The 17886-nt window shown below is 67.3% G+C and overlaps 4 protein-coding genes across 4 annotated transcripts; 2 read left to right on the top strand and 2 right to left on the bottom strand.

The window, feature by feature from the left end:
• Positions 1-1034: 1034 nt before the first annotated feature.
• Positions 1035-5304, bottom strand: EMIHUDRAFT_110082 (hypothetical protein; the record flags this gene model as incomplete). Its single annotated transcript, XM_005788968.1, has 6 exons — positions 1035-1103; positions 2261-2381; positions 2542-3128; positions 3555-3722; positions 4038-4652; positions 4927-5304. The coding sequence occupies 6 exons, from the start codon at positions 5302-5304 to the stop codon at positions 1035-1037; spliced, it is 1938 nt and encodes a 645-aa protein (XP_005789025.1).
• A 3232-nt stretch (positions 5305-8536) lies between these two features.
• On the top strand, positions 8537-12462 carry EMIHUDRAFT_110081 (hypothetical protein; the record flags this gene model as incomplete). The annotated part of the gene is made up of 8 exons (XM_005788967.1): positions 8537-8653; positions 9346-9445; positions 9511-9621; positions 9891-10018; positions 10076-10180; positions 10758-10787; positions 11554-11658; positions 12373-12462. 8 exons carry the CDS (start codon positions 8537-8539, stop codon positions 12460-12462), a joined length of 786 nt encoding a protein of 261 aa, XP_005789024.1.
• Positions 12463-13785: 1323 nt separating this feature from the next.
• Positions 13786-15539, top strand: EMIHUDRAFT_110080 (hypothetical protein; the record flags this gene model as incomplete). Its single annotated transcript, XM_005788966.1, has 2 exons — positions 13786-14061; positions 14160-15539. 2 exons carry the CDS (start codon positions 13786-13788, stop codon positions 15537-15539), a joined length of 1656 nt encoding a protein of 551 aa, XP_005789023.1.
• A 475-nt stretch (positions 15540-16014) lies between these two features.
• EMIHUDRAFT_362334 (hypothetical protein) lies at positions 16015-16572 on the bottom strand (the record flags this gene model as incomplete). The annotated part of the gene is made up of 1 exon (XM_005788965.1): positions 16015-16572. A coding segment is annotated over one exon (558 nt), but the record flags the coding sequence as incomplete, so codon positions are not given.
• Positions 16573-17886: the final 1314 nt, after the last annotated feature.

Below are 17886 nucleotides of genomic sequence, written 5' to 3'. Positions count from 1 at the left end.
ACACGAGGACCTCGATGCCCCCGGCCGCGGCTATCGCGACTCTGTTGTCGGCGTTGACAGAGAGGTTCCACAGCGCCCCCGCCGCTTTCTCCTTCTCCCTCATTCCCGTCGCGAGCCAGCGCGACGAGGGCCTCGACCCCGCCGGCCGCAGCGATCGCCACGCTGTTGTCGTGGTCGGCAGAGAGGTTCCACAGCGCCGCCGCCGCACGCTCCTTCTGCGCCTCATTCCCGTCGCGAGCCAACGACACTAGCACCTCGAGGCCGCCGGCTGCCGCAATCGCCACCCGGCTCTCATCGCCGTCCCGGGCAAGCTCCTGGAGCGTTGCCGCGACGTCCGCCTTCTCGTCCTCGTCTCCAACCTGCAAGAGACCGATGAGCGCGTCCACCCGCCTGCTGCCGGCCTCCTCTCCCGACAGCCGCTTGGTGGAGGCATCGCCAGCGGTCTCCACCAGCCGCGCGAAGGCACCGCGCGGCGCGCAGATCAGGGACCACCGCTTGCACACGGCCGCGTGGCGCAGGCCCGTCCTCTCGAGCACGCACGGCGCAAGGTCCGGGTCTGCGAGGACGTCGGTCGCGACGGCGGGCGGAGGGCTGTGGTGGGCGAGGAGCGCCTCGGCCCTCCTGTTTGCAGCGGGGCTGTCCCGCATCGCGCCGGCGGTGATCGCGATCAGGGCATCGGGCGGAAGAACGGCGAGCCGCAGCTCGTAGCGGGCGGAGGCGAGCATTCGCGGCGGCGCGGCGCGATTTTTTTGAGAGCGCCTTCGTTGTTAATAGTACAAACCCAATGGTCTCTTGCGAGCGGTCCTCTCGAGGTTCTCGAGGTGGATATCCTTTGGCCGCGTTGGGTAGCGAGGATTGGTGTAACCCGAGCCACGGAGGCGTGTTTTCTGACGGCCGACCGTCAGTGCACGGAGTTGCCACTTCTCCGACTGCCCCGGCTAGTTCCCGAGTTTCGCGGGAGTGACCCCATGCGTCAAACCCGAGACCTAGCGCGGGTGGGTTGGAGGGGCCTCGGAAAGGCGCGCAAGCACGCCCTACGTCTTCCCCTCCTCCCCATCGGGCCGCATGAGCGGCCACGCCTCCTCGCAGATTCGTTTCCGCGCCTGGGTGCTGGGTCAGGCGCGCGGGGCATCCCCCGGGTCGCTCGACCAGCGATCCGAAGAGTGGCCGCTATGCGAAGGAAAGAGTGGGGCCCTCGACGCCTCAGTCCGGCCCTCCGAGGGGGGAAGGGAATTGCGGGGTCCCCTCGGGCGCCTCAGTTCGGCCCTCCCGAGGGGGGGAGGGGAGCAGGCCAGCGCGTGGTCGTTGTGTCTGCTGGAGCGTACCATAGCCTCGCCATCTCGGCCGACGGCGCCTTCTTGACCTGGGGCAAGGGCGAGGACAGCTGCCTAGGCCACGGAGAGTACCTGTCGGACCAGCTGCTGCCCAAGAAGGTCGAGGCATGGGTGCAGGGGTAGCTAGCAGAGGAGATCACCGCATCCTCTTGACTCCACAGTCCACTTATAGTTATACGTTATACACCCGACACCTCGTGTGCGGGTGGAGAAGCGGTTCATTTTACCTTAACCTGTACTTGGGTAAGAAAGAAAGAGGCGGAGGTGGGCCTTCTAGTCGGTCTTGCGTCTCAGGTGAGGCCGGCCGGTGTGGGGCCCGAGGACCCACGAGGTGAGCTCGCGGCGCGCCCGGGGCCCGGAGAGTTGGTTGGCGCATTATGGCCACGCTGCTACTGCCTGCGCGAGGGCCGAGGGCGGAGATGAGAGCATTGGCGTGTATACGTGGCAACGTGGGTACGATCGTTGCACCGACGCCACCGTGGGGGAAGGGAGCGAGAGTGTGTCGTAACGACAGTGTCGAGACGAGACCGCACGCGCACCCCGGCGGTGGCGCGCACTCCCCACACGCTCTCCACTCCGCTGTTCCTGCCGACACGACAGCGGCGGCTGTCTACTGTATGGATGCCACGAAATTGTTTTTGCTATTTTTTGTAAATAATCTATTGAGACGTATACCCTCCTCACGTCCGAGAACGGTGGAGCACATGCCGCCCCTCGTCCTGGGTCCTCCCCTCCCCTCCCTCCCCTCCTCCCTCCCCTCCTCCCTCCCCTCCTCCCCCTCGGCCCGCCCGCCCGCCCTCGCGCGGCCGCGGGGCGATCCCCGCCCGCCGAGCCCCCCCCCCCTCCCCCCGCGCTCGGGCGAGCGAGGACGCGGCGGCCGCCTGCCACCCCGCCCCCTCCAGCGAGGGGCACACCTCCCAACGCACCGACTCGAGGCCTCCCCCGCCGCCATGGCCCGCGAGGCCGGCGCGGGCGTCGGGCGCTGACGCGGCGCGCACTGCAGAGCGCGCGCGCAGCTTGAGGTCGTCGAGGAGTGCGACGCCGAGACTGGAGGGGGCGTGGGAGGCGGCGAGGGAGGCGGCGAGGGAGGAGGAAGCGAGGGAGGAGGAGGCGAGGGAGGCGGCGAGGGAGGCGGCGAGGGAGGCGGCGAGGGCGTTGCGTATCTAGGTCCACCAACCAGTTTCGGCACGGCTGCAGCTGCGCCCACCTTGCGCAGCTCCGCACCGCGCGCGGGCAGATGGCGCAGCCGGGGGAGTCCATGCCCGGCAAACTCTCCATCTTACCGTCTGACACGAGCTCGTGCACATACCCGCTCAGCGCGTCGTCCGCCGCCCTCACCAGGCTGTAGCGACCGGCGTCGTCGCGGGCAATGTGCTCCTCGCGCGACAGGCCATTCTCGTGCGCGATAAACCCGCACAGAGCGGGGAAGCCAGCCCGCCGCTCGTCCGGCCGGAGCAGCCACTCCAGCCACTCCACCGCCACGTCGCGCCGGTCGAGGGGCCACTCGTCGTACCGCTCCACGTGCCCGCGCTGCCACACCTCCGCAGTATCCATCCCGGGGTCGGTGATCTCGATCAGAAAGTCCACCAGCGCCTCGTGCGCGCCGTGCAAGCGCGAGTAGAGGATGGCGTGGTGCGAGTACTCACCGACAGTCACCAGCCTGGTGTCGCCCGCGGCGGGCTCGTCCTCGCACACGCCCGCGCGCATCAGCAGCTCGCGCCACTTGTCGATGGCGGCGACGCCCAATCGCGCGCTCGCCCTCCCCACGACGAGCCGATCGAGCCGCTCCGCACCCTCGCCGCAGGAGAGCGCCAACGCGACGGCACGCACTCTCGGGTAATGGATGTGCCCGGCAGGAGGCTCGCGATCGCGTTGGAGAGGCGCCACAGCGGCACGTCACGCTCGAGCCGCGCCTTGCCGTCGATGTCCATCTTCAGATCGAGCCGCGCCTCCGACTTGTGGACACCGACGATGCGCGCTGGCGCGTACAGCGGCTCCCCGGGGAGGAGGACCGCCGCCCGGCAGCGAACCACAAAACCTCGGAGCAAGGTGGCGACTCCTCCGAGTAGATGGTTCCGGCTCCGGGTCTCCGAGTCGTAGAACGTCTCGTAGACGTCGCGCAACAGGTCCAGGCCATCGTCCGAGAGCAGCGCCTCCACCTCCTCCGCCGTGAGCACCGCCCGCCCGCCGAGGCCTGCTTGATACCCCGCCGTGAAGCACCGGTCGGCGGCCCGGCGGCCCGGCAGCATTCTTGATGTACTCTTCGTCGTCCTCCCGCGGGTACACGTACCGGCCGTCGTCGAGCAGCACCTGGTAGGGCGCGCCCTTCCCCGCGCCGACCGGCCGGAGCTGCGTCACCCGGCCGGTCGGGGAAAACTCGCTGCCGTCCTGGAGGCGGATCTTGCACGCACGCGGTCGCCTCCCGCCGGAGCCCCGCGCCCTCTCTCTCTCGGCGAACGCGCGGAACTTCTCCTCGGACACCGTGCCCGACCTCTCCTAGGTTCTCATCTGCTCGCATATCGCCAGCCTTTCTGCCGCCGCCAGCCTCATCTCCCCGGAAGCCCTCCACGCCGCTCGCTGCTCTGGCAGGTAGATATCGCCGAGGTCGAAGTAGTCGAAGGTCGCGTCCAGGATCTCGACCTCGCTCCTCTGACCGCGGAGCAGCCGCTGCAGAGGCGGCGGCGATGGCGCGTCGACGCGCACCGGGCCCGCCGTGGAGGGCTGCTCGACAAAGTGGAGCCCAGCAGAGTCCACCTCGAGCTTCTCCGCCACGCTCGCGAGGAAGCTCGGCTGCTTCGCGACGGTCGCGATGTGGGTGGCGCCCTCGGGGCTCTCCGACAGCACGATCGACGTCACCCACACCACGCTGTCGACGGTGTACAACTCGCACATCAGATCGTCCTCGTCGTAGTGAGCGCAGGGGCCGATGGACTCGGTCAAGGCGTGCACGAGCGGAGGGCGGCCTCTGCCGGAGTCCACGGGCTCGTAGTAGTCGTCGAACATGCCGTCCTCAACATCGTCCGGCGCGCTGAACGAGAAGAAACAGGAGAACCCGTTCACTCTCTCCCGTACCCATGGCGGCCGCCGCAGCGGCGGCGGACCCGCCAGGGGCGCCGCCCCGTCGGCTGACGTCCCCGCACCCGTGCTCGAGGCGGCGCCCGTGCCGGAGTCGGGCGCCGCGGCCGAGCTGCCAATCCCCCCGCTCGCCGCCACCGCAGCGGCCGTCTCCGCCCCAGTCGGCTCGATCTCGTCCACCTCCATCTCCTCGCCGCCCGCCTCGGGCTCCCTGACCCGCGCCTCGGGCTCCTTGGCTTGCGCCTCGGGCTGGCGGGCAGGGAACGGCGTGAGGAAAGGTGAGGAGGGGTGGGACGGGAGCGGGCCGGGCGCGGCCAGTCGCGCCCCGTCGCCGGGCCTCCGCAGATGGTCGAGAAGGCTCCGCGCGAGCTCGTCGAGGACACCTCTCTCCACAACGAGGCAGAGCGCGCTCTGGCCGTACTCTCCCGCGCTGTGGCCATAGAGGTCCTCAGCGTTGATGTCCGCGCCGTGATTGAGCAGTTTGGCGACCACTGGCGTGGAGCCGTGATTTGGCGACCACTGGCGTGGAGCCGTGCTTCACGGCGCGCAGCAGTGCCTTGAGAGCGGCTCGGTGGTCCACCCCGCTGTCCAGCAGCGCCTCCACCTCCGCCAAGTCGCCCTTCTCGGCGGCACGTGTCAGCGCAGTGTAGCCATCGGCATCCTTGGCATCGGCCACCGCGCCGCTCTCAAGGAGCTTGGTGGCCGTGCGCGCGTCGCCCTCCTCGGAGGCGCGCATCAGCGGGGAGGACCTTCCCGGGCTGTCCGCATCAGAGGGGCGGACCGCTGAAGGGCGGTCCCTCTTCACGCCGCACGCAGGAGGCGCGTCGACCTCCTCCGCTTGTCCAGTGGCGGCGGCGGCCGCCATCGCGCTCTCGCCGGCCTCGCCCGCGTCCATCCCGGCGCCGGCGGGGCCACCGCAGCTCGAGAGCGAGAGCGTAGCGAGTTGTTCGCCGTCAGTCGTCGATTTCTTCTTGTATACGCGCCAGTTCGCACCTGTGTCGCTCGAGTGCTGTATTCCACGTCCTAACCTAATTAGTTAATTCATTAATTAATTACGTATTGTATTCCGCGTCGGGTATTGGCAAGTATTCCAGGAAGGCAGGGCGCGAGGCGGAGCTGTCTCGACGCAGTGTACCACCACCCACGCTGTAGATGGACAGAGAATAGTTCCCTTCCCCCCTCGGAGGGGGCCGGGAGAGGCGCACCCCGAGGGCCCCCCTCTTTCCCCTTCCCCCCTCGGAGGGTGCCGGGCGAGGCGTAACCCGAGGGCCCTCTTCGCTGACCCCGCCCGCCTGCCCGCCTGCCCTGCCCGCCTAGCTGATAAGATCTTTTCACCTTCTCATTGGTGGAGTATAGGTACGAGGGTGGTGTGGCATCTCTTGCGGGTCTCGCCAGGGGCGCCTACTAACCTCGCTTGCGAGGGGCGTGTGGCATGTCTGAACGGACTCGTGAGGGGCGCCTGCCAACCTCGCTTCGTCGAAGCGGCGCTTTGTACCCACACCCACCCCGCCGCATTCGTCGCCGGCGCGCGACAGGCTCCCGTCGGCCGGACTGCCCTCGACGAGTGGGTGTCGCCAACCAAAGCGACACGCACTCGAGGGTAGTGCCGACGGGAGGCGGCTCGAAGAGCGTGGCTCCGCAGCGCGACTGGCACTCGTCGCAGAGGCCTCGCATTCGACAAGTCGGGAACGGCTCTACCCGCAACTTTATCGCTAACACGCGCGCACCGCCGAGCCTGCGGCGGGCGCGCTGCAGCCGCACGTCTACCTTCGTCATAGTGCCACGACGTGCGGCCTAGAATTAGCACACGTGCCTCTGTTCGCTAACACTCACACATTGAATTGTCACCGCCAGTGAGTGCGAGATAGGGCTGGCCGCTGGCGGCCAGCCCGTGAGGAGGGCGACCATAGACACCTCACTAACCCCACACACGGTCTCGTCCGTGCCTCGCCGGGCGGCGAGATTGCTAGAGGTGGAGCAAGCCTGCTCTAGCCTCGCATATTACCTCCTGTCGTCTGTTGTGATGTTGTGCCCTTGTTTGTTTCTCTTGGCACCTTGGAGTGCTGGGGGGGGCGACAGGAGGAATGTGGCCCTGAGTTATGTGTACGCCAACTCAGGGTGTGTGGCAGCCAGCTGGCTGTGTGTCTTGTGAGCTTGTTTGTGTCTGTGTGTCGCTCGTGCGTGTCGTCATCATCTGTCTTGCGTCCACCCATACCGCGTTGGTGTCCAGTCCGAGCCTGACTGTTCTTCACCTTCCTACCTACCTACCTACCTGTGTCGAGCCTGTCTGCTGTGAGAGAGAGTTGTTTTGTCTAAATTCTTCTTGTATTCTCTGCCAGTTCCTCTTGGGTATCGCCAGGGACGAGTGTAGAGTATGTCTCCCTCACTCACACGAGTGTAGAGAGAGGGAGGGGAGTGAGGGTATGTCGTATGAGAGGGCTGAGGGGACGGGCCGCAGCCCTTCGAGTTCACGCGAATTTTCGTGACTCGAACGCGAACGAACGCAGCCCAAACCCCGGGTTCAGCCCAAACCTCGCCGCGCCGGCCGCCGGCCGTGGACGAGGGGCGTGCTCGAATTCGAACCGTGATGCGCGAAGGTGGAAGGACGAAGAGGTTAGTGAACTAAATTTAGGTCCACGGAGAAGAAAGGTCCACGAGAGATGTGTCATGCAGTGAGGATGGTGTCGAGCGAGGCGCACGCGCCGTCGGCGACCCTCGCGCTCGGCACGGCGGCACACAGCAGCCGCCGTGGGGGGAGGGCACACACAGCATCTCGCAGCCCGCCCTCCCCTCGGCGCTCACCTGCTCAAGCTGACCCGCTACCCACGCCTAGACTGACGGGATAAAGACAGCGAGAGGACAGGCCACTGGCGTCGCCATCGGCGCCACCCCCTCCCACGAATTCCTCGCCGGGTCGTACCGCGCGACCGAGCTGAGGACGGCACCGCCACCGTCGTTGCGCCCACCCGCAGCATACAGCTTGCCATCCAACACCGCCGCGCCCGGAGATTGCGTAGCCGTGGCCATCGAAGCCACCACCCTCCACTCGTCTGCCGCCGGATCGTACCGCTCGACCGAGAGGAGAGCGCCTCCATCGCCAAGCCCGCCCACGGCGTACAGCTTGCCGTCGAGCACCGCCACGGCCGGACTCATCGCGCCGTCCTCATCGGCGACACTGCGACCCACGCGTCCGTAGCGGGGTCGTACCGTTCCACCGAGCGCAGGAGGGCAAAGTCGTCAGCCTGTCCGCCCACCGCATACAGCTTGCCGTCGATCACCGCCACAGCCGGACAACCCCGAGCCGTCCTCAACGGCGCCACTGCCTCCCATCGATCCAACAGAGGGTCGTACCGCTCCGTCGAGCTGAGGACGTCGTCAATAGCATACCCGCCAACGCCGTACAGCATGCCGTTGAGCACCGCCATGCCGTGAGCATCCCGTGCTGTCACCATCGGCGCCACCGCATCCCACGCGTTCGCAGCAAGGTCGTACCGCTCCACCAGGTTGGAAGTTGCGCCGTCAGCCCCACGGCCGCCCGCCGCGTAGAGCTTGCCATCGAGCACCGCCGTGCGGACACACCTGCGTGTCGTTGGCATCGGCGCCACAGCCTCCTCCTCCCATTCGTTTGTGGACGGGTCGTACCGCTCCATCGAGCTGAGGAACTCGCCCTCGCGGTCTTCGCCGCCGATCACGAGCAGGCGCGGCCTCTCGCGCTTCTTCAGCGTCTCCTTCCAGCCGCGGCGCCACGCGCGGCACGTCCCCTTGGCGGCGTGCGCCTTGATCGGCAGCTGGGCGAGGACGTGCGGGGCGAGGTCCGGCGAGAGGAGGACCTCGGAGAGCACCCACTCGGGCTGCTCCACGAGCCGAGCGGCGTGCTCCTCCGCCACGCGCAGCGCGGCGTCGCTCGCGCCCGCCTGCGCCTCGATGATGGCGCACAGCTGCGCTGGCGAGAGGCTCGAGACGCGGGCGCCGATGCGGTGGGAGGCCATCGGCACGCGGCGGTCTCGGGGGGGAGTGTGACGAACCTTGGAAAAAAATCAAAACCCATCCCGACCCGCGCGCACTTCCGTCTGCCCTCGTACGTGCTGCGCTTCGCGCTGCAGCGCCGCTTCGGATTGCACCTGTCGATGATGACGATCGTTATGGCGGACGGCATCTACAGCCAGCACGATCTGCCCTTTGACGCCCTTGGCGACGTGGCGCAGAACGACGGCGCGGCGGGCCACCAGACGCGGCACAAGGAGGTCCTCCTGGACCTCGTCGAGCTGCTGCGGCGCCCGGCGCGCTGATGCCGACCACTGCAGGGTTTGTTGTCGACGAGGACTCGCACTTGGAGCACTTGGAGTGCAGTTGTTGACGCCGACGTGACTCGCCCGTGCAGATCACATCAGTACACGGTCTCGACACGCTCGGTACGACGCCTGCGACTCGTCTCGGGTCAGGTGGCACGACGCTCATCGCGCCTGCCAGCGCTGCCTTGCAGGTTGCCACGACGAGGTCGAGCACGCTTCTATACGCTCGCCCAGCCTTCCTTCCTTTCCATCCCATTAGGCAGCCTGGGAACGGTGGCGATCAGAGGCTAGGCCTTGAGGGGTGGTGGAACCACATGTACATGTCGTGTATCGCGCGTCACGGCCACTACCCGCGTAGCCACCTGCCCCCAAAGATGTTGAACCTACCCATCGCCGGCCCAACACGACACTTGTCCAATGCAGTGCCTGCGACGCCGTCCTAGCGCCGGGCGGCGCCTGTTCTCGACCGCTCCTTTACCAACACCCGGCACGCTGCCGACGTCCAGCGCCGCGTCCGCCTCGCTGCCCAGCGTCGACGCCTCCGTGCTCACCGATGCCGACATTTCGCGCTTCAATCAGGAGAGTGGCACAGCCGCACTGTCACCTGGCGTGACCGGCTCCAATGTCCTCGCCGCTGCTATTAGGACGGCGCCATCGTCCTGCGCGGCACGTTCGCGCCGTGGGTGGAGGCGATGCGCGAAGGCGCCGAGGCGAACCTCTCCGACCCAGGCCCGCCGCTCTGTGGTGGGCTCACCGAGTCCCTTGTCGGAGCCTCGCCTCAGCCGTCTCGGGACGGCCTTCCCCCACAGGCCCGCTCTGCGACGAGCACGCCGCCGCCGCCGGCACCGGAGGACGCTTCCACGACGACCAGTTCCTCTGGCACCGCCACGCCATCTTTGCAGACTTTGTGCTCCGCGCGGGTGAGAGCAGTGTGGCTCGCCGGCGTCTCTGCTCTCACCCTTCCCGCTGGCCCCTTTTTTTTTGGCCCCCCCCCCCCCCCCTCTCCCGCGCCTCCTCTCGCCGCCCCCGTCGCAACCGCGCTCTCACTGTGACAACCGCCGCCGCCCTGCCTCCGCCTTGCTCTGCAGCGCCCCGCCCCACCTCCCGCTCCCACTGCTGCTGCTGCTGCCACCCTCGCCGCCGTCGTCGCCACCTCCGCCCACCGACGCGTCGTTGCCACTCACCTCAGGCGCGGGCGCCATCGCCGCACGTGCAATGGGGTCGCGGACGGCGCAGTCAGAAGCTCGGCCAGTCGTTGGCGAGAGGCCGTCTCGTCACGGCTGCTGCAGCCCTGTGGACAGGCAAAATGCGCTCGAGGTGCAGGCCAAAGTGGGTGTGGACGGCGTCTCTTCACAGCCATGTCGCTGTGGACAGGCGCACATCCTCTACGACCAGCTCTTCGTCAAGGAGCCGGGCACCGCGGCGCCGACCCCACGGCACAACGACACGCCCTACCGGCACAAGACCCGTCCTAGACCTGTCCTGGAACCCTTTTGCAGGCGCCGACCCCGTGGCACAACGACACGTCCTACTGGCATTTGCGCGGGAAGCAGGCGCCTGCCAAATGGTCTTAGTAGTCCCTTCATTCTGATCTCATGATACGGAGGAGAGCACCAGCATACGGATGGGAAGCAGGCGCCCGTCGCCAGCTTAGCGGGGGGTGACCGCTGCAGCAGAGCCACAGTCACTTGCTTCGGGGGCGGCAGGCTCCGGTCGGTCTGGCCGTGCTATGCTGGCTATATGGTGTGACAGGATAGCACATGCACACTCCACATGGCATGTGGTTGCTCCTGCCGCTGTCGTGTGATGCGATGTGACGGCATGTGTCACACACCACCCACCCCTGCCCTCGCCACACTGCCCAGCTGTGAATAACTGCCCGCTCGCGAGGTCTCGGAGAAACTTAGCACCTACGTGTATGTCACACACTGCAGGTCTGCTCGGTCTGGCTCGCCCACATCTCCCCAGATCTCCCCAGATCTCCCCAGATCTCCCCATATCTCCCCAGATCTCCCCAGATCTCCCCAGATCTCCCCAGATCTCCCCATATCTGCAGGTCTGCTCGGTCTGGCTCGCCCTCGACGAAGTGCCGAGGGAGAGAGAGGGGCGCGCGGCTGTGAAGAGCGTCTGTTCACGCGCCTCCGGCTGTGAGCAGGTGCCGAGGGAGAGAGGTGAGTGCCGACACACGGACAGACACGACGTAATCTCTCATGAGCTCTGATGCGCTCGTGTGCGCTCAGAGCTCAGTCTACGATGACAGGCAGCGTGCAGGACGCTCTTGGAGCTGTCTCGGGTCGGAGCCTGTCTGTAGGCCTCGCGTATGTCAAAGGCCGCGCACTCGGGGCGGCGGCATGGTGCAGTCTTGGGTAGGGTATCGCTGATGAGCAGTGTGCATTGCAGGCTCGCCCTCTTGGGGGCTCGGCTCCATTCTTGCTGCTAGTGATCTCACTTTATGACATCGGTGCTGTGGTGCATGACAGGCTCGCACACCTGGGGCCTGACGCACCGCATCACAAACTTCTCCGGCTCGGACGAGGTCAGAGACGCTTCCGGGACACTTCTGAGACACTTCCGAGACACCTCCGAGACACTTCCGAGACACTTCTGAGACACTTCCGAGACACTTCTGAGACACTTCCGAGACACTTCTGAGACACTTCTGAGACACTTCCGAGACACTTCTGAGACACTTCTGAGACACTTCCGAGACACTTCCGAGACACTTCTGAGACACTTCTGAGACACTTCCGAGACACTTCTGAGACACTTCCTGGCCGAGATGTAGCCGAGATACTGCCGAGATAACTTGAGATACTGCCGAGATAATGCAGATACCTCCGCCCCCCTTGCAGGTGGACTCGCGCAACGTGTACCACGGCGCAGAAGGCTACCCGCCCGTGCCGGACATCGACGCGGGCGTCGCCAGCGGCCAGTACGAGCTGCTCGGCTGGGACATGGTGCCGAGAATGGCCGCCGAGATACGCCGAGACTCGCCCAGAGTGGCTCCACCGCCCCGTTCGAACCCTCCGAACCCTGCGAACCTCCTCCAACCCTCCTCCAACCCCCCTCCACCCCTCCTCCAAACCCTCTCCAAACCCTCTCCCGGAGCTTGTCCGATCCTCCCTGAAGGCGCCGGGCGACGTGCTCCTCTTCTACTCTGCGATGATGCACGGCGCCCCAGGCGAGCCGAGACACAGCCGAGAGGCAGCCGAGAGGCAGCCGAGCGGCAGCCGAGATTACTCGAGATTCTCCCACGCCGCGATGGCGCAGGGGATGTGCCGTGGGGCTCCTGCCTGTCAGGATGCGGAGATGCGAGGGCTGCGCTGGACCCCTGCCCTACCACCGCGCGTGCGTGTGGAGAAGTGTGCCTGACCTTGCCTGCTCGGAGCCCGCAGGCAACCCGGCCAGCTCGACGCGCCGCAGGCGAGGCTACGCGACGCGCTGGTGCGGCGACGGAGTCTTGCCTGACGTCTGGTCTGGCTCCCGACGAGAAGTGACTGGCCGCCCATGTCGGTGTCAGGTGCGGCGACGACATACTCTTTGACGAGCGGCCCGGCACGATGCACCGGGCGTGGAAGGAGGCGGGCGGCCGCCCTGCTTGCCAAAGGAGGAGGGGGGGGGGGGGGGCGTGACACGGTTGTCTCACCAGCGTGGCGTGTGACTGCAACCAGGCGGGGTTCGATTGCGGCCTGGCGGCGGGAGAGCACATCGGCTGCTCGCTGCACCCAGACGTGCTGCACCCCTCGGGCAATCTCGAGTAATATCGGGCAATCTCGCTGCATCCAGACGTGTTGCGCGCGCGAGGGGTGGGGGTGGGGGTGGGCAGCTGCCTGGGTCAGGGCCCGCGGGAATGAGGAACAGAGACGCGCAACATTGGCGAAGTTCTCTCTTCCGAGTGAGCCCTGTAGAGTGAGCCCTCGCGTTCTTTATTTTAGCGCAGTTGATTAGCAGTCACGTGTTGTATAGTTGTCTCCTTTGTCGAATGTGCCTTTTCAGCTAAAGCCTGCGTAGAGAGAGGAGCCTATCTGATGCTGATGTACTCTAGCCGTACTAGTAGAGATATTTCACCCCGCGCTTTCCGATTTTCCCCGCTCTCTCAACAAAATGCGCCACACAAGCACAACCCCGAGCCCAAGACGCACACGCACAGACAGTTGAGAAGGGCGAGACAGCACGCAAAAAGACTCAATCGAGCCTTTGCGCGCGTCCCGGAACGCGAGTTGACTCGTGTGCAACCGTGCTGCCAGCGTGTTGCGTGGCGTCCACATCCCGTCGGACCCGCGCGGGGGTCAGGCTATCGACGGGCGGCCACGCAAGAAGAAAGAGGACACGTCGGCATTGAGGTGGACGGGTGCGCTCGCCAGCTGCGCCTGCACTTCGGCGAGGGCGTCAGGCTTGATCTTCCACAGACTGAGCGCTCCCCGGTGGGGAACAGGCCGCCTCAGCGCGCAATAGGCGTCAATCACATTGCATATCGGGCCGGTGGCCCAATGATCCTCGGCGCAGTCGGAGTGCTTGAGGCCGCCACAGAAGTGGACAGCGCCAACGATGACGCCGTGCGGAAGCGAGCACTCATCAGGGAGGCAGGCGCCGCCCATCCGCGCGTGAATCCGCTTCGCGTCCTCGGCCGCCAACTTTCCGACGCCAGTGTGTAGCGCGTACCAACCTGGCTTGATACGAAAGGGCCGGTTCTCCACCCGCTTGTGACCGTTGAGGATGCAGTGATTGTACAGCGCGCCCTTGAGCGTCAGCCCCCTGGTCAGCGCACTTGCTTCTGAGGCCACGGCAGGTGCGGCGTTGGCGACAAAGGCTTCGGCCTCGGTGGCCGTGTCGTCACGTTTGCGCTTGCACATGGACCTGCTCGCTCGAGCGCAGCTCTCGAATCTCCCTTGCTATAGTCCGCGGCGGGCGGCCCCCGCGCGCGTTTCAGATAAGAAGAAAGCGAAATTTAGAACTCCCCCCCCCCCCCCCGCTATGAGATAATCCGAGCGGCCGCCGTAAATAAAAGCGCGCTCAGGACGGCGGGTCGCGGCAAAAGACTTGGCTGGCCGCCCATATGCCGGCCGGGCCGGCTCGCTAGGCGTATGCGTCTCTGGTACTGCGGCAGCGCGGCGGCCAACTCGTACTTTCACATCTCCGACTCCAACCCCCTCATCACCACGCATTGCTACACCACTTCCTCCTCTGGGCGAAAGGAGCTCGAAGAGTCGGGCGTCACCGTCTTTGACTCCGAGGAGAGCTGCGCATGCCTCCCGACGCCGCCGGCGCCGCCGCCGCAGCCGGCGAGGCCGCCGCCGCCGCCGCAAAAGATCTTCTTCTGCGGCCGGCCAGGCGCGCACCCTCCCCCAGTTGCACCAGATGTAGAGAGAGGCGTCACGTGCATGGGCACCCGCGGCTGCCGCAGCCTGGGCCGGCATCCGGATGACTTCCCAAGCTGCGTGCCTCCCCCCTTGCAGAGATCTGGCCCCTCTTTGAGGACGAGCAGCTGCTCACCAACACGTGCTACGCCTCGACCAAGCTGCAAAAGGAGCAGGTCATGCGGCTCGGCGTCAACGTGTACCTCGACTGGCAGTCATGCCAGTGCCACCCTACGCCGAACCCGCCGCCGCCACCGCCGCCGCCGCCTACGCCGCCGCCACCGCCGCCGCCGCCTACACCTCCGCCGCCGCCTCCGCCGCCATCGCCGCCGCCGCCACCGCCGCCGCCTTTGCTGCCGTCACCGCACACCGCTGAGCGCGCATTGCCGTTGCTGCCGCCACAAGCGCGCTCGCCGACAACACAGCCTCCTCCTCCGTTGCAAGAGCCGACGCCTCCGCCTCGGCCGGCACCAGACGTCGATGCGGGCGCCGCCGCTCACAACCTGACGAGCCCCTCCTCGTGCGAGGGCCAGTCGGACGAGTGGTGCCTCGAGTCGGCGCGGCTCGCCCTAGCAGAGGCGGAAGCGGAGGCAGAGGCGGCAGAGACGGAGGCGGAGGCGGCGAGGGAGGCCTCCAGGCTTGCGCAAGCCGCATCCGAGGCCGCAGACGCCCATGCCGCCGCCGCAGCGTCCAAGGTCTCCGCAATCGCTGCGGACTCGGTGGCGCGCGATGCAAAGGAGAAGGCAGCGGCGGCAAAGGCAAGGGCACAGCTTGCGGCAGCAGCACTTGCCGCCATCACGCCACCGCCGGTTCTGCCGCCGGCACCTCCACCGCCGCCGCTACCTCCGCCAGCGCCGCTGCCGCCGCTGCCGCCGCCAGCGCCGCGGTTGCCGCCGCCGCCGCGGTTGCCGCCGCTGCGGAGTCCGTTGCTACCGCCGTTGCTGCCCCCACCCCTGCCACCACCTCTTTCGCCTCCGCTGCTGCCATTCTTGCCGCCTCCGCTGCCGCCTTCGCTGCCGCCTCCACTTCAGCCACCGCCACCGCCTCCCCCTCGACCCAGCCTGCCTCCGCCTCTGCCGCCTCCGCCTCTGCCGCCTCCGCCTCTGCCGCCTCCGCCCACGTCGCCGCCGCCTAGCCCCGAGGAGCCGCCGCCGCCACCCCCACCGCCGCCGCCGCCGCAGCCCCTCACGCCACCGCCGCCAAGACCGCTCCAGCCGCCGTTTGTGTCTCTGGGCGAGATGCGTCCCATTCGCGGCTTCCGCGGACCCACGCAGCAGCAGAGGGACGCAACTCTTGCGGTGACTGCGGGCATGGGCGCCCTAGTTTTGGCTCTAGCGCTGGTGAGCCGGGCCGTGCGCGTGCCTGAGCTGGCCAGCCCCAGGGGGCGGCCGCAGCGGGTGAGCGAGGAGGACGACGACCAGGAGGCGGTTGGTAGGTACAGCGAGGTTGAGGGCCACCAGATGGAAGCGCGCCTCTTTTAGGGATGCGCTCCTCTGGACGCGGGCGCGGTTTGTACACATCGGCGTCCGCACAATAAATCATGAAGAAGAGAGCTTCACTAAGATCTGAACTTCTAGGTACTACGTAGGAGAGATGCAGAAGCGAGATGGCTGCAGGCTGGGAGGGGGGGGGCGGGGGTGGGGACTGGGGTGCCCAACCCGCGCAAAAAAACAGAATTTATAGGACACACAGGCCCTCGCAGAACACTGGGCGCAGGCGCACACGGGACTGGCGCGCACTGGCACTACAGATTGATTGATAGGAAGGCGAAGCACAGCATCAGCAACCCGGTTCCCAACCCGCGCAGATTGTGGACGCTTCCTAGAGAATATACGGCTATCGTGTATAGAGCTCCGCCGTTCATGGGGTTCATGCCGCAGGCCTTTGCTTGCGGGATGCGAGTCCCGAGTATCAAGAATAATAAAAGTTCCCGCTCGTCTCCTCGAGTTCTACCCCCTACTCCGTCTCGCGCGTGATCGCGAAGCGCAGCACGCACGTGACAAAGTCGCGCGCCGCGATGCCGTTCGTGGCTCCTGCCGAATCGAGATGCTGCCGCTCGTGGATCTCGTAGAGCGAGAGGACGAGGAGCGCCGCCTGCGCGCGGGCCGCCGCGGGGAAGAGCGAGTGGCTTGCCGGCGACCACGGCGCCGCCGCCCGCCGGACCAGCGCCGCCACCTCGCCCTCGCCGCCCGCGGCGCGCTGCAGCGGCGTCGGCTCGCCCTCGTGCAGGCTTGCGCCGCTGCGCAGCAGGGAGAGAGCGCGGGCGGCGGTGAGGGTCTCAAGGTGCGCGAGCGGCGTCCAGCCGCGGCTGGCGACCAGCCAGGCGGCGAGGTCGGCGTGGCCTGCGCTGGTTGCGTTCTCCTCGGGCGTGCCGAGGGGCGTAGCGGCGCGGGAGGCGCCGTAGGAGGAGAGGAGCTTGGCGACCTCGAGGTGGCCCTCCTGGCACGCGATGTTCAGCGGCGTGACGCCGTCCTCCGCGGCTTGGTTGACCGCCGCGCCAGCCTCGAGGAGCAGCCGGGCGCAGCTGTGGTGGCCCTCCTGGCACGCAACGAGCAGCGGTGTCACGCCGTCAGAATCTGCTTGGTTCACCGCAGCGCCAGCGGCGATCATCAGCCGGACGCAATCGACCTCGCCCTCCTGGCTCGCAGCACTCAGCGGTGTGACGCCTTCAGCGTCAGCTTGGTCGATCGCCGCGCCAGCCTCGCGCAGCAGCCGGGCGATCTCGAGGTGGCCCTCCTGGCACGCCATGAACAGCGGCGTGGTGCCGTAATCCGTGGCCTGGTTGAGCGAAGCGCCGGCGCCGAGGAGCAGCCGCACGCACTCGAGTTGGCCATTCTCGCACGCAATGAACAGCGGCGTGGCGCCTCTGGCGTTGGCTTGGTTGACCGCCGCGCTGGCCTCGAGGAGCAGCCGGGCGCACTCGACGTGGCCATACTCGCACGCATCGAACAGCGGCGTGGCGCCGTCCGCTGCGGCTTGGTCCTTCGCCGCGCCCGCCTCGAGGAGCAGCCGGGCGCACTCGAGGTGGCCGGTCGAGCACGCGATGAGCAGCGCCGACGCGCCGACGCTGCTACCACCGTCGCCGCCCGTTGTCGCCCCGACGCTCGCGCCGGCCCCAAGCAGCAGCCGCACCGCCTCGGCCTGCCCGTGACGAGCCGCCCAAGTCAGCAGCGTGTCCTGCCTCTCGGTGTCGTGCCGCGCGTTGAGACTGCCGCGCGTCCGCCGGCCGGAGAGGTGGGCGTGCAGCGAGGCGAGGTCGGCGGCGGCGATGTCGGCGAGCAGCGTGGCGGGCGGGCTCGCGGCGGGCGCCATATCACCGAGTCGAGACGCGGCGGCTACGTCAGAGAGGGCGGTGTGTCGCACGGCGCCCGCCAGCGGATGGCTCTCTCGCGGTGCACGGGCGCCGAGGCGGACGCGCGCTTGGGCGGCGTCCTTGGGCGGCCCGCGCGCCGACGACGACCCGGCGCAGCCGCTGAGGTCTGGGGCGGGGGCTCGAGCGGGGGCTCGAGCGGGGGCTCGAGAGCGCGTCGAGGCGATCGGTGGGCGCGAAAATTGAGAAAAACGAGCGCAATGTCCGTGCTTCTAATATTAAGCGAGGCGCGCTTCTTGCCTCAGCGCCTTCATCATCGCCGCCACGCCAAGCGTCGCGTTTAGAGTAAATCCGTCGCCGCTCCTTTCACCGCACACGCCAGCCTCGCTGGGTCGCTGGCCGTCGTGGTGCCGAGGCACGCCGTCGTGGTGCCGAGGCACGTCCGAGTGTTGGCGCAGCACAGCAAAGGGTGGGACGGGTTTGGCAAGGGACCGTTTAAGTACTCTACAACAACTGAC

This window comes from Emiliania huxleyi (assembly GCF_000372725.1).
Source record: "Emiliania huxleyi CCMP1516 chromosome Unknown EMIHUscaffold_130, whole genome shotgun sequence".
Classification (NCBI taxonomy): domain Eukaryota; phylum Haptophyta; order Isochrysidales; family Noelaerhabdaceae; genus Emiliania; species Emiliania huxleyi.
Note: the sequence above shows the minus strand (reverse complement) of the source record. Positions and strands in the feature narration are given on the sequence as shown.